At 41.7% G+C, this 13,708-nt stretch overlaps 1 protein-coding gene across 3 annotated transcripts in view; it reads left to right on the top strand.

The window, feature by feature from the left end:
- The window catches only part of HDAC11 (histone deacetylase 11), a 102,798-nt gene that overhangs the window by 2,801 nt on the left and 86,289 nt on the right, over window positions 1-13,708 (top strand). For all 3 annotated transcript variants that reach the window (XM_025192322.1, XM_014525920.2, XM_006036093.3), the window contains exon 3: window positions 4,854-4,954. In XM_025192322.1, coding sequence (XP_025048107.1) covers window positions 4,854-4,954 — 101 coding nt within the window. The remainder of the gene's footprint in view (window positions 1-4,853; window positions 4,955-13,708) is intronic.

Raw genomic sequence — 13,708 nt, 5'->3', positions numbered from 1 at the left:
TCCTCCACCTCCTGCTGATATTGGTAGCTGCTCCCCTGCTAGAGGGGAGTGGCAGCCTATGATGCAGCCAAGCAACTGGCCTGCTGCTCTAAAAGGCTGAGCCCCACTGGTATAGGATGACATCTGAATCTGAAGACAGTAAGACAAGAATAGGCTGTTTTCAAATTGGGGGCTAGACACCTTTTAATTCTAGCTGCTGTTCTGCTAAATTGGTTGCTTAGCCTACATAACTCCAGTCACCACAGAAAGTTTCCCATTTTCCACTGACAAGTAGTCAAATGCATTTTTTCAAACTGAAAGTATTCAGAACCTGTGTATAGTACAGAGAGGATACTAAAAAGGTCAATGAAGTTTTTATAATGTCTCTCATAAGATTATTCTTTCTTTTGTACTCTGTGTTTTAAAGATAAACAAGCTAATTCAGAATTGATTGAGACTATAAAGATGTGTATGTGTATGCTTTCATACCCCTTCATCTGTGAAGTTAATATTCTGAATGTGCCATGCAAGATGCAGGATTTCAGAGCTGCATGTTGAAGAGCACAAATCGCCTCCTTGGTACGCTGTTGAAACTACACTTTTGTTTTCTGTATCATACCAGTTCTAAGGTATGATATAAGTTACAGTCTGACTTCCATAGCTGTCACTCTCGAGTCTTTGTAGGCTTGCCAGCTTAATGCCAGTTGGCCTTTTATCTTTAAGTCAGAGAACTGGACTGACATTATACATTTATATATGCCATCAAACAGTTGACAGACTCTAATGACTTACGTTTGCTACTGATCACTTTTCCTAGCTGACTATTTTTTTTAAAGAGCAAGATGTAGTTAATGTTTTACATTTAACATAATATTCATTTTGTTTTCAAAGTGGTTACATATAATTTTTTTAATCAGTTCTAGATGACAGTGGAAAGGAAGAGAAACAAAATTAAAGGGCTGTTGCCACATGTCCTTTAAAAGTAGATTGTTTTGCAGTTGCAGTTCCTGTTTGATTTTAAGGCTAATCCTGAAAATAGAGTGCCACTTTGTCTACAGTGTTGCTGGAGCGAATGGAAACATTTTTCCTGTTGATGCTACAAGTGAGAAGCATGTGAAATGCATGGCTTCCAAGAGCAATATTGCATTGTGTTTGTGTAGCTGAAGCACTTTGGTTGAATCTCTAGAATAGTACCAGCAGTCCTCAGATTTACCATACAACTGGTTCCTGAAAACCACATCTTAAGTTGAAACGTTCTAACTTGGAACCAATTTTCCCATAGGAAACAATGTTATAAATGGGGGATTGGTTCCTGAACCAAGGCCGGATACCCTATTTTCACCAAAAATAACCCAGAATTTTATACTCAATCAATTATAGATGAGTAATGTAGCTACATTAATGTATTTGTATTGTAAATAGCAAGCATATTGATTTGGAAGGACTTGTTTGAGGTGACTTTGCTGGACTTTTTGAAGGGCTCTTGGTTGGAGTCTTCTCAGGAGTCTTGGCTGCAGGTTTTTCTGGTGTCTTGTCTGCTTACTTAAAGGAAGTGTTCAAGGAAGTTTGGACAGACGTTCTCCAGAGAGATGGGCAACACAGTGAACTTGTTTGCCAGTGTGGTGTAGCATCCTATCAAGAGTTGTAAAGTTGAAACTGATGTCAGAAAGTTGAAACAGAGTGTCAATTTATAAACGTTGTAAGTGTGCAAAACGCAAGTCGAGGACTGCCTGTATAACAGGAGAGGGACTATTCCCTTCTGACTTCCAGAATAAAAAAGTTTTAATGACTGCATTGCTGGGTTAAAATATATAGAGTCTGCATTGAGTTATAGAGTTTTGAGTTTGCAGATAGAACCCAATATATTATAAATTAAGTAGCAAATCATGTTTTTAGGAGAAAGAAAACTTGTATATATCTATTTTTTTTACCAACCTCATAATACTGTTTTGATAATTAACGTTTGTAAAGTGCTTTGAGACCATCTGATCAAAGGGATAAAGATTTCTGATGGCAGGCACTATTATTGCTGTTTACCCAGATGACAGTGCATAAGCAGGAATCCTGTAGGGAGTTTGACTTGTAAGTATTAACCTCAGGATCAGGCTTATGCAAATTCAATACTTTTTCACTGTAGGATTATGCCTCCTAGCCTAGGTCAAAAATACATTTCCTCCCCTACTCCCAAGCCAGTGGCTATCCCAGATCCATGCCTAGTCCATTTATGTTGGATGTATGCCTAGTCACACATTCACTTCTCCCTTGATAAATTCTCCCTGTCCCTGAACACCAATTAACTCTTGCCTGCCTACGTCAGGCATATATACACTCAAATGAATCCTAATATTTCCTCCAATCTACAGCTTTCCTCTCCTAAAGCCCTCCCTTAATGAATTTTGACTTCAGTCCCTTCCTCTTAATTAACAAACACTGGGTCTTTCTGCTTTTTTTATTATTAAGCTTTTCTGTTGTTGCTGCTTTCTGTATATCTGTGGCAGGGTAGAGATGCACCTAGTAGGCTAACTTAATCAGATATGTTTAAACTTTCATGAGCAAGAGCTCTGTTTATCAGATGCTATAAAAGGGTCTGCCCAGAGCAGGCTATCAAATAGTGAGATACACTACTAGACTCTCATAATTTATAACCAAGCTCTGTGTATGTTACAACTGTATCTGCTCTGATCCCATTAACTGGAATGCACACCTTAAGGACCTGGAGCAGGATTCCTACACTTACAGTATAATCCCAAAACGGTAGCCACACAAATCAATGAAGCCAGAGTCAGATCCTTCTCTGACCTGCTCCAGTACCAGCCCTGAGACGAAGCCAACAGTTGTCGCTCACAGCCCTCAGCTTGAACACCTTTCATTAATGACCTCCTACCCCTCCTGGAGAATGATGACAATCTCAAGATAGCCATGGGGGACAAACTGGCAGTTTATCCTATTACCTGGATTAGCTTTTGTGACCCCTTTGTCCCTATGGGTTTATTATTTGTTTGCCTTTCCATACTGTTCTCTTCTCCCACCTCTCAAATCACTCTCTCCATTTGATAGCCTGCTTTGTGCAAAGCCTTTCTTGGCATCTGATGAAATGAGTTGTGGTTCACAAAAGCTTACGCATCTCTGATTCAGTCTGTAAGGTGCATCTCTACCCTGTCCTTTGTCTTACTATAGTCCAATGCGACTAACTACCCCTCTCTGTATATGTGTCACTTACAGATCCTTCTGCCTATACACATCTCTTGTCCAAAGTCTATGCTTTAAAGCAGGGGTGTTAAATTCACCTTGCTGCCCAGCCATATCTGGACTGTGGGGATCCTTGTGGGCTGGATTCTGGATGTGGCAGTGGGGGCGTGTGGTGGTGGTGGTGGGGGGTTACTGCAGCTCTTCCTTGCCTCCCACTGTCGATGTGCATCCCCAGTGGGGCTCTGTTCCTCTGATTTCAGCAATAAGCACTGCTCCTGAATTCTTAGTCTCTCTACAAGTCCCACAGTGTAAAGGATAGAGCTCTGAAATGCATCTTGCTCATGGGCCATAAGTTTGACACCCCACCCTCTACAGGAAAAGCAGTAGTGTACCAAACCATTCTTACAGTATAATGGAGAAAATGGCCTCTTAATCTCTCCGTTCATTTCATCCTTTGAGTTCTGGGAAATTTATTGCCATTTGCTTATTTATTTCTTCCTAGAAAACAACACTTTTCTTTAACTTACCCTTCTTTGCACCTCAAAAAGCCAAGTTACTGGCTGTTTGGATCCAGTCACTTAGACAAAATTTCTGTTTGTCCTGCGTAAATGTACGAGGTAACATTTTTCAAGCCCTGAACAGGAGGAGCACAAAGATCTCTGAGGTCAGACTTTGCAGATGTTGATATTTTATTTAATGGCGGTGGAAAACAAAATCTGTCAAATGCAGTAAAAAGGCTCCTTTCAGACTACATACAAATGGAGGGAGAATTTAGCTGATGCTATCCCAGGTGAGTACTTGTGTGATAACTGGTAGCATCATAGTTCTGTTTGAAATATTAATCACCACACACAAACCAGGTATGACTTAAATTGGTTATTTATTCCTAATTTACTGAAATGAAGGTTTGTATACTTTCCGACAAATATATTTGCCTGCATCCTTAAACACATGCAAATGTTCTCTCTCTCTCTGTATAGGAATGCTTCTTGGGTGACACTAAAGAAACTAATAGTTTATACTAGTAAAACTAAGTTTTAACTCAGTTACCTTTTGGTCACTCACAATGGAGAGCAAGTAATAACTCTTTTGAGGTTGTGCTAATTCAGTATCAGTGGGGGTCTACCAATGTAAAATGTAGCAATTAAGCTTAATGTACATTTATCAGAACACCTAAGTAGTTGTTGTTATCCTCTGAATTTGGTATTTTCTGCTTAAGTGATCTAGTGGATTAAAGGCTAGCACCTGGCTGTGGAATTTTCATTAGAGCATATTAAATAATTACAGTGAATAAATGATTGCACAAGTATTAGGATATTCAGATTGCATTTGTGCTTAAGCTGAGGGTACTTTGAGACATTTATTTTTTAACCTAGCATTACCCATTCTCTAGCTAAAATCTTTACCACTTTTTTCCAGTTTAAACACAAAATTACCATTTTAAAGGTATTAATGACTATCATGGCATTTTTCTTTTTTCCACAAATTTTGTCATATTTTAAGTATATGAGTAACAATTTGATAGTTTGTATGCAGTGTCTGCATTGGAAGCACTTACTAACTTTGAGTCAAAGATCTGGTTTTGGTGTAATTCAAGTAAGAACTATAAACACAGCCAGGGTGGGGGAAAACTGGAAAGTTAAATCATTCTTTAATTCCTTCTTTTTAATTTCTTGTTGTTTCAGAAGAAAAACTAATTGCTGATGATTTGATCGTTCAGGCACGAGAAGCTACTGAAGAAGATCTCTTGGTTGTCCACACAAGGCGCTACTTGAATAAACTGAAGGTGTTGTACCTACTGATTGTCTTTGGAATAAACTTTTTGGATTTGAAGTGCATACTGTCCTGAAACCTTTCAGTGACGTTGTGTTTCTTCCCTTTACCTTTTATATAACTGCTGATAATTTAACATAAATCCTTGTTGTAATAGAACAGTTCAGGAACTCACTAAAATTATATTATTGGTTTTTCGTCTTAATTTTTTAATGTCCTGTTGCAAAATCAGGCCTTCTCTGTATTAGTTTACAAGATATAAAAGCTCAGTTGTTACTGTTGAAATCAAGTGGAAAGCAGTAGAGTTGAGGAGCTGGCAGTAAAATTGTGACTATGCCAAATACATATTAGGGGGCTAGTGCTTTATATCTTGCAAAGAGGATAATTGAGCTATCTTTGACTGCCATTAATGGTGTCCTGCAACATTTTCCTAGAAACAAGTGACAGCAGAAATAACGTTTGGACATAAAGGAAAAAAGAGCAATTTAACCTGCTCATTTAAAATTTGTTGGGGGAAAAAAGTAGTAGAAGTATGTTGACATGTATACAGGGATTTATGCCAACACTAAAATACAAGTCAACAGAAAGAGTGCTATTTGTTTTTAGCTGGTTTTAGGTTCCTCTCAATCTTTACAAGATATAGTCAGTCAAAAATTAGGAAACTGTCACATTTTGAAACTTTTGCAGATATATAGAGAAGGCAGTGTTCCTGAAAGTATATCTGTGATCGCATACTCAGTGCATACTAGCAGAGTTGACAGTGAAGCTTTCCTTTCACTTTTCTGGTAAACTTTATAAATATTTATAAACCTTTCATCATATCACAAAGATAGAAGCATCCTATAATATAAATCCATGTCCACTACTTTCATCTTTCACTGAGTCTTCCCATTTGGCTTTTTTTCTAACCTTGATATTATACCGGATTCTGAAGTTTGAGGTTGTGCCTGCCCTCTTCTTCTTTGAACAGCTGCCGTTGGCTACTTTTGCAGTTTGTGTCTGTGTTCCCTTTTCTTGGTTTCTTTGCTAAAATGTTTCTCAGTGCTGTACTGATTTGCCATGCCTAAGCATTGCTTCACCTTTTCCCTTCTAAGCTCCAGGTCTTCAAACTCCGGCATGCATGATATGCTACTGTCTCCTTTCTCAAGTGATCTGTCATTATTAATTATTATAAAACCCACAGGGATAGGCGCTTGAAAAGATTTAGTGCTGACAGGGCCCAAGACTTTCAGAGAGTATAGATTAATATCACACTTGATAACAGACAAGGGCAAATGAGGATGAAGAAAAAATTGTAATTATTATTATAATAGATTTATAGATTGTAAGGGACTGGAAGGGACCTCGCAAGATCATTGGGTCCAGCCCCCCTGCACTAGGCAGGAAAGACACCTGGGATCACGTGACCCCAGTGAGGTGACCATTCAATCTCCTCTTGAAGATTTCCAGGAAAGGTGCTTGCACCACCTTTGGATGGAGTTTATTCCACAGTTTGGATACCCTGACTGTGAAGAAGTTTACTAGAGTTAAGCCTGAAACCATCTTCCAGGAGTCTGTGGCCATTACTCCTGGTTTTCCCCAAGCATTTCCTGGTGAACAGTTATTTGAATAAGTTTGCTCGTTCCACCCTATCAGTTTTGTTTTTAATACTTAATTATGTGATGCTTTTGGATCCAAAGTGGGATGTATATTTTCATTTTATTTATTTATGCATGTATTAGGGCTATCAAATGGTTACAATTTTTTATTGCAATTAGTTGCATGATTACAAAAATTAGTCACAATCAATTGCATTTTTAATTGCACCACTAAAAACTCATAATTATGCACAAAAAGCTCAAATTATGTAAAATTATGCAGGTACTTTGTATGTTTGGAGGGCTGGTGTGGGGTGTGTATGGGAATTTGTGAAGGCATGGAGGGCTGTGGGTGTGTATCGGGGGTTTAGAGCACAGGGAGGGGGGTTCTTTCATGCCCTGGCAGGATGCAGGGTAGTGTGGGTCAGGAGCGAGGGGCAGCAGCAGGGCGGGGTGGGGGGGCGCGGGCTGTGGCTTGGGAGTGAGGGGCAGATGCAGACATACACAAGCACTGCCCAGCAGGTAAGTCTGTAGAGAGGAAAGGGAACGGGGGAGGGAAGGGATAGGGGGGCAGGTTGAGGCCCCCATTGTGAGGGAAGGAGTGGGGCAGGGGCAGAGGCTGGGGTGAATGGGGCCCTGGCGGATGGTGGGACAGAGCCATGGTCCAGGCATGGGGGATGTGTGGCTCCTGCCATGGCTTGCACCCACAGGGGAGGCACGAGGGGCAGGTGCCCCCTGGATTTGTGTGCAGGGCAGAGGCAGGCTGTGGGCTTGGGGCTCTGCTCTGTGCCCTGCTGCCTTTGCCCTGGGAGTGTCCTGCGAAGGTCCGGGGAGCCACACGACGCCATGCTGTGCCTCCTGCTGCCGGGCAGGCAGGGGATGCATAGCGTGGCACAGCCAGCATGCAGCTCCCAGGGCAAAGGCAGCAGGGCGCAGAGAGTTCCAGCCCACAGCCCTTCTCCATCCCATGCACAAATCTGGGGGTCCCATGTCCCTTCATCCCATGACCTGCCCCAGCCCTAGGGCCCCATTCATCCCAGCCTCTGCCCCACTTTCTCCCTCAGCACAGGGGCCACGATCTGCTCCCCCACACCCCTTCTCCCCCACAGACTAACCTGGGTGGTGCTTTACATGCCACCGGGCTGTGTTCCTGGCCATGTGCAGGCTCTGGCTGCTTGTCTGTGCCTGTGTGTGCCCCTCCTCACCCCCAGCCCCCCGCTTGCTATAGTAGCCTGGAGCCCATGCCTGGGCTGCCGTGTGGTCCTCTGCACTGCCACCATTGCCCCGCTGGGTGGCCCAGAGGCAACGGTGATGGTAGTGGAGCGGAGTCTGGGCACGGGCTACAAAACCATGTGTGCGGTTAATGTGTTAAAAAAATTAACACTAACACTGATTAACATGTTAATCTCTTATGTTAACCATGATTAATTGACAGCCCTAGCATGTATATATGTGTATATTTATTTATTTATGTATGTATGAGTGTATGTATTTATTCATTTATTAAGAAATGCAACCAGCTTACACTTGTCTTCAAACATCTGCCCTGGCTTTTGAGGTCTATTTCAAAATTCACTGTGCTTTCTAATTGCTTTGCATTTCCATTGACAGTGTCTGGCAACAGTGGTTTAGGATGAAGCTCTAAAACCCTCCATGGATTTATCCTGGCTTTACCTTACTGGACCATATGTTTCTACCTACCTTCTGGTTGAATGTGCTTGCTTAGCACTGGTCTGATGTTTATCCCTTTATATCATCTTGCCACTGTTTGTATGAAACATAATTCTTTTTTATAGCTTCAGCTGTTTAGGACAGCTTTAATTTGTCTTTGAACAGAGACTTCCATCTATTTTTCTAATTCCTGGTGCAAATACTTCTTTTTAAGTGCTTTCTTCATCTTTTTTTTTCCAGAAAGCAGCATTATTTTTATCTGAATTTAAAAAAATATATATTTTGCAACACATTTTTATGAAAGTTGTGCAACTTACAAAAGTGAGTTGTATTTGCAATAGATCAGAAAAATGTATACCCTAAGAGCCAGTATTGCTGATCATTTTACTGCCAGCTTCAGTGTAGAATAAACTTGTATAGACTGTATATTTCTTCTTGGAATGCTAAACACATTTAAAATTTAACTTGGTCATGAAGAATGTTGGAGAAGGATCAGATATACTGGTGCAGGATTCAACGTGTGGAAGGGAAAAATAAACTATGGTACTGTGTAGATAATAGAAGCTGGTTTTCTTCTAGAGCAGCGGTTCCCAACCTAGGGTTGCGACCCAAATCAAGGTCGTGCGGAGGCCCTCAGGAGGTTCGTGAAGCGTTCAAAAAGAACACTTCTGGGTTCACTGCTGGCACTTCTATGCACGGCACTTCTGGGTTCACTGCTGAGCGCAGCACAGGTGCGTGCCCCCCCCAAAAGAAAAGATTAGGAACCACTGTTCTAGAGCCATATAATCCTAAAAGAAACATAAAAGTAATACTTCTATGCTGGGTTTCCACAATAAGTTAAATCTAAATCAAACTATCTGAAAGTAAATTCTTTTAGCCTTTGAGAGCCAGCCACCAGAATTTTTTAGTCTTATTGATTGGACTCCACTTGGCTTAACTGGTCTCTTCTTGCATATTCTTTCCTCAAAAATACTTAATGCAGTGAAATTGTCCTACTAATTGTACTAATTTCTGTTTTTTCTTTTGCCATAGGCAAAATGATTTTTCAGCAAATTTAAGTGGGCATAAAGAATTAATAATGTTTGAAACAGTTAATTTCCTTCATAGCTCTAGGGTTTAAGTCTTTATAAGGGTACATTTTATTTTACTTCAGCAAAGGATAATACTACTATAGTTGAAAAGTTGTTGAACAGAGAATTAAAAAACAGAATATTGTACACTGGATGTCCTGTAAATAATGGCTGGTTTAATGGGTTATGGATTTTGTTATGTAATTTCAGAAGGGTATTTGTTTAGGGATTACTTTGTGCCTGTTTGCAAAAGTGGGGCTTCATACTTATATGTGTATGTGACACTGGAATAGAAAAGAGAGATGACAGGGAATGCTCAAGGGATGGAGAGGCTTTAATTACAATCTTGTATGCCTAGAGATGTGAAGGCCCAGAAAAAAAACAGAAAAATTCAGAAAAAAACTTTTTCTCCCCGTTTTTTTCCAAGGACTTTCTTTTGTTTATTTCCAAAAAATTGGAAAAATTGAAATAGGAACACTGTACTTGATGAGGATGTCTTCTGGGTTCAGCTTCAGAACTCCCTGGAGATTCAAAAGCCAATTTCTTCCGCAGTCACTGCATCTGTATCAGGCAGTGCACTTTTGTCAGACATTCCTTACCAAATGGCCCAGATAAAATCAACTGTTTTTGAGAATCTAAGTGTATCTCCGCTTACAAGTACAGAAGAAAGAAAAGTGAAAAACTTTATTAACAGACGGGAAGAATTTTGTTGCCATTCTATTCATGCTGCTGAAAATCTCTTGGATCCAAAATTCAAAGTCAGAAATGTTAGTGATGCTAGAACTGCTACTGCATTTGATTGGATTACAAAACAAGCAATCAGGACTTGTAGTAGAGGTATCATCTTTTATTAGACCAACAAGAGTTTTGCAAAAAAACAAGCAACACACTTAGGATTTGATGTTGGAAAGGTACTTTCAAATGTTGCAGAATACAGAACATCTTCAGGTATTTGGGACCAGGAATGCAGTCTGAAACTCTGCCAGGCATATCCCTACTGCAACATCGTGGCAAAGCTTTTGCACGAGACAGCCTCCGACTTCTCTTGCTTCTCACCTGCTTCAGATTCTTTCATCTTCTGTAGCATGTGAAAAAACTGGTCTATGTTTGGAAATACTAACACCAAATCAAGAAACACACTAACATGTGAAAGAGAACAGAAACTTATCTGGGCAAACCTTCAGTTTTCAGAAGTCCATGAAGATGATAACTATGAAAGATCAGAAGAAGCACTAACTGCTGATAGTGATAGCTCAGAAAATTAGACTGATTAGGCAAAGATTCATGTAGCAAAATTTGTATTCAATGAGTTTTGTTTTGTTTTTCTTTTTTTCTCAGCTTTTTCTAAAAATGAGTGCTTTCTATATCTGCTTGACACTATGGAGGAGCCTAAGTCTAGAATACATAATAATTTTCTTGGTTTTACTATAATGTTGATGGTTTCGCCTATTTTCAACTTTAATTTTTGCCTGCTTCTCATAAACTGGCAAAAACTAAGAGGAGCTAGGTTCCTTAGTAGCTTGTAGCTCTATTTGTAACAAAAATTAAAAATATTTCAAAGTAAATTCAGTTAGTAAATTTCATAGATTCATAAATGCTAGGGGCAGAAGGGACCTCAACAGATCATAGAGTCTGACCCCCTGCCTAGGCAGGAAAGAGGGCGGGGGTCAGATGCCCCCAGCCAGATGCCTATCCAGCCTTCTCTTAAAGGAATCCCAAGGTAGGGGTGAGCACCAGGTCTCTTGGAAGCCCATTCCCAATTTTGACCACCCTTACCGTGAAGAAGTTTTTCCTGATATCTAGCCTAAATCTGCTCTCTTTCAGTTTGTGGCCATTGTTCCTTGTTACCTCAAGAGGTGCCCTGTTGAACAGAGCATCTCCGATCCCTTGCTGCGTCCCCCTAATGAATTTGTAGGTGGCCACAAGATCACCTCTCAGCCTCCCCTTGTGGAGGCTGAAGAGGTCTAGGTCCCTCAGTCTCTCCTCACAGGGCTTGTCCTGTAAGTCCCTAACCATACGAGTGGCCCTCCTCTGTACCCTCTTTAGTCTATCAACATCCTTCTTGAAGTACGGCACCCAAAGCTGGACACAGTACTCCAACTGCGGTCTGACCAGTGCCGCATAAAGGAGAAGTATCACCTCCTTGGTTCTATTTGTCATGCATCTGCCGATACATGATAAAATATAGATTCATAGATGTTAGGGTTGGAAGGGACCTCAACAGATCATCGAGTCCGACCCCCTACATAAGCAGGAAAGAGCGCTGGGGTCAGATGACCCCAGTCAGATGCCTATCCAGCCTTCTCTTAAAGACCCCCAAGGTTGGGGAGAGCATTGGATCAGACTGCTCTAAAAATAGCCGACTCAGTCTAAATGAATGCTATGTCTGAAGTAGTCTAATGTAGATCCAGTCGGCCATTTTTAGACCAGTCCAACTGTCCTGAACTTCTGTACAGTTCCCAGTGTAGCCCCAGGGCTGGGAAAGCCTAGCTGCTCAGCCATGAGACTGCACTTTCCTATCCCCTCACTGGCCCCAAGCTATTTTTTGTCCCCTAGCCACTCCTTCCATGCCCAGACATACAAACCCCCTCCCCCACAAACAAGTCAGCTCCCTCCCCAAAAGCCACAAAACCCCGTAACCTGCAAACCCTTCATGGTGCTGGTTTTACTGGTGTTTACCAGTGTTGAGAGCCAAGGAAGTAAGTCAGGGTAAGGGGAGGGGTGGGCAGGTTGCTGGGATTGGTTTGCCAGGGGCACTACACCACCCACCCTGACTTACCTTAGAGCATGTGTCCATCTTTAACTCAGTCTAACCTCTCCCTAATGCCCCTGAATGTCTGTACGCACCATTCCTGTAGCCCTGAGGGATGACTCTTCCCAGTCCCTCATTACTTCTAACCTGGGCCTGGAATGGAATCCCCTCTGGCTATTTTTCTTGTAGGACAATTAGATCATTCTGATTTTCTGTTCAAGTTCACTAGTGGGAAAGCATTTGTTTTCCAAAACCATGAACATTTACCATTTCACTTTCCTGATTTTTTTGTTAGCCCCACTAAGTCATAGGTGTTTAGTGCAAGCAGGAGCGCTAGTTCATCCTGCTTGTTCCCCATGCTCCTAGCATTAGTATATAGGCACTTGAGCCCTGCGACTGGTGCCTTTGCTGCCCCCCCGCTCCGAGTCCCAAGGGGCCCTTTGTTTCTTACCTTCTCGTTTCTTACCTGTGTCGTAGTGCTGGCCTCCCCATGGCTTTCAGGTTCCCAATGCTCTCTTTCTTCAGGCTGGGCTTTCCTTGTGGGTGCCACATGGTTTGGTGGTCCACAGCTTCCCCCACCCTCATCTTCCCCTCCCCCCGGCGAGCCTAGTTTAAAGCCCGCCGGAGGAGATCCGCCAACCTAGAAGAAAACACATGCTTACCTTTGGGGGACAGGTGAAGCCCATCCCATCTGAGCATGTCCCTCGTTGTGATGTGCGGGTCGTTGTCCAGGAAGCAGTGACTTAGATGTGGGTGTGCGGTTATGGTGTATGGTTAGCTTTGCTGCTGATTTCATCACACTGATGACTCATGTTCATCTTGGAGTCCACTATGACTCCGAGATCCCCATCTGCTTCTGTGCTGCTGAGAGGGTCACTTCCCAGCCAGAAGGTGTGCTGGATATTTTTGCGCCCTAGGTGCAGCACTCTGCATTTGTCTTTGTTGAACTGAATCCTATTGTGTACTGCCCACTTTTCTAACCTGTCCAGGTCTGTCTGCGATTGTTCCCCACCCTCCATAGTGTGCACTTCACCCCACAATTTAGTATTGTCCACAAACTTGGACAGAATACACTTCACACCCACATCTAAGTCACTGATGAAGATGTTGAAGAGTACAGGTCCAAGGACCGAACCCTGCGGGACCCCACTACCCACGTCCTTCCAGGTTGATACCGACCCATCTACTACCACTTTCTTGGTGTGACTGCTAAGCCTATTTGCCACGCACCAGACCATGTAAACATCTATGTCACAGCCTCTTTATTTATGAGAATGGGATGAGATTCCATATCGAAGGCCTTACTAAAATCCAAGAAAACGACATCCACCTCTGCGCAGTTTGTGACCCTGACATAAAAAGAAACCAGATTGGTCAGGCATGATGTACCTGCTGCGAATTCATGCTGGTATCCCTGCTGCATTATTTTTCCTGCTGGACTCCCACAAATATTATCCTTCATAATCTTTTCAAAGACCTTTCCAAGGACTGTAATTGTTTGAATAAACTATACTTTAAAATTTAATAAATATACCAAACATGATAATTTTATTAGCAAACCAAATTATCCATAATGCATTTTATGTTCTTAAAGTAGCGAAGTGAATTTAGATCTGTAAAAGGTGTAAAGAAAATAAGTATTGCCTATATTTCAATTTTCTCCAAAATTTCTGTTTTTTTTTTTTTTTTTTTTTTTT

The sequence above is a fragment of the Alligator sinensis genome, unplaced genomic scaffold (assembly GCF_000455745.1).
Source record: "Alligator sinensis unplaced genomic scaffold, ASM45574v1 scaffold81_2, whole genome shotgun sequence".
In the NCBI taxonomy this organism is placed as follows: domain Eukaryota; kingdom Metazoa; phylum Chordata; order Crocodylia; family Alligatoridae; genus Alligator; species Alligator sinensis.
This window is presented reverse-complemented; position numbering and strand designations above follow the sequence as displayed.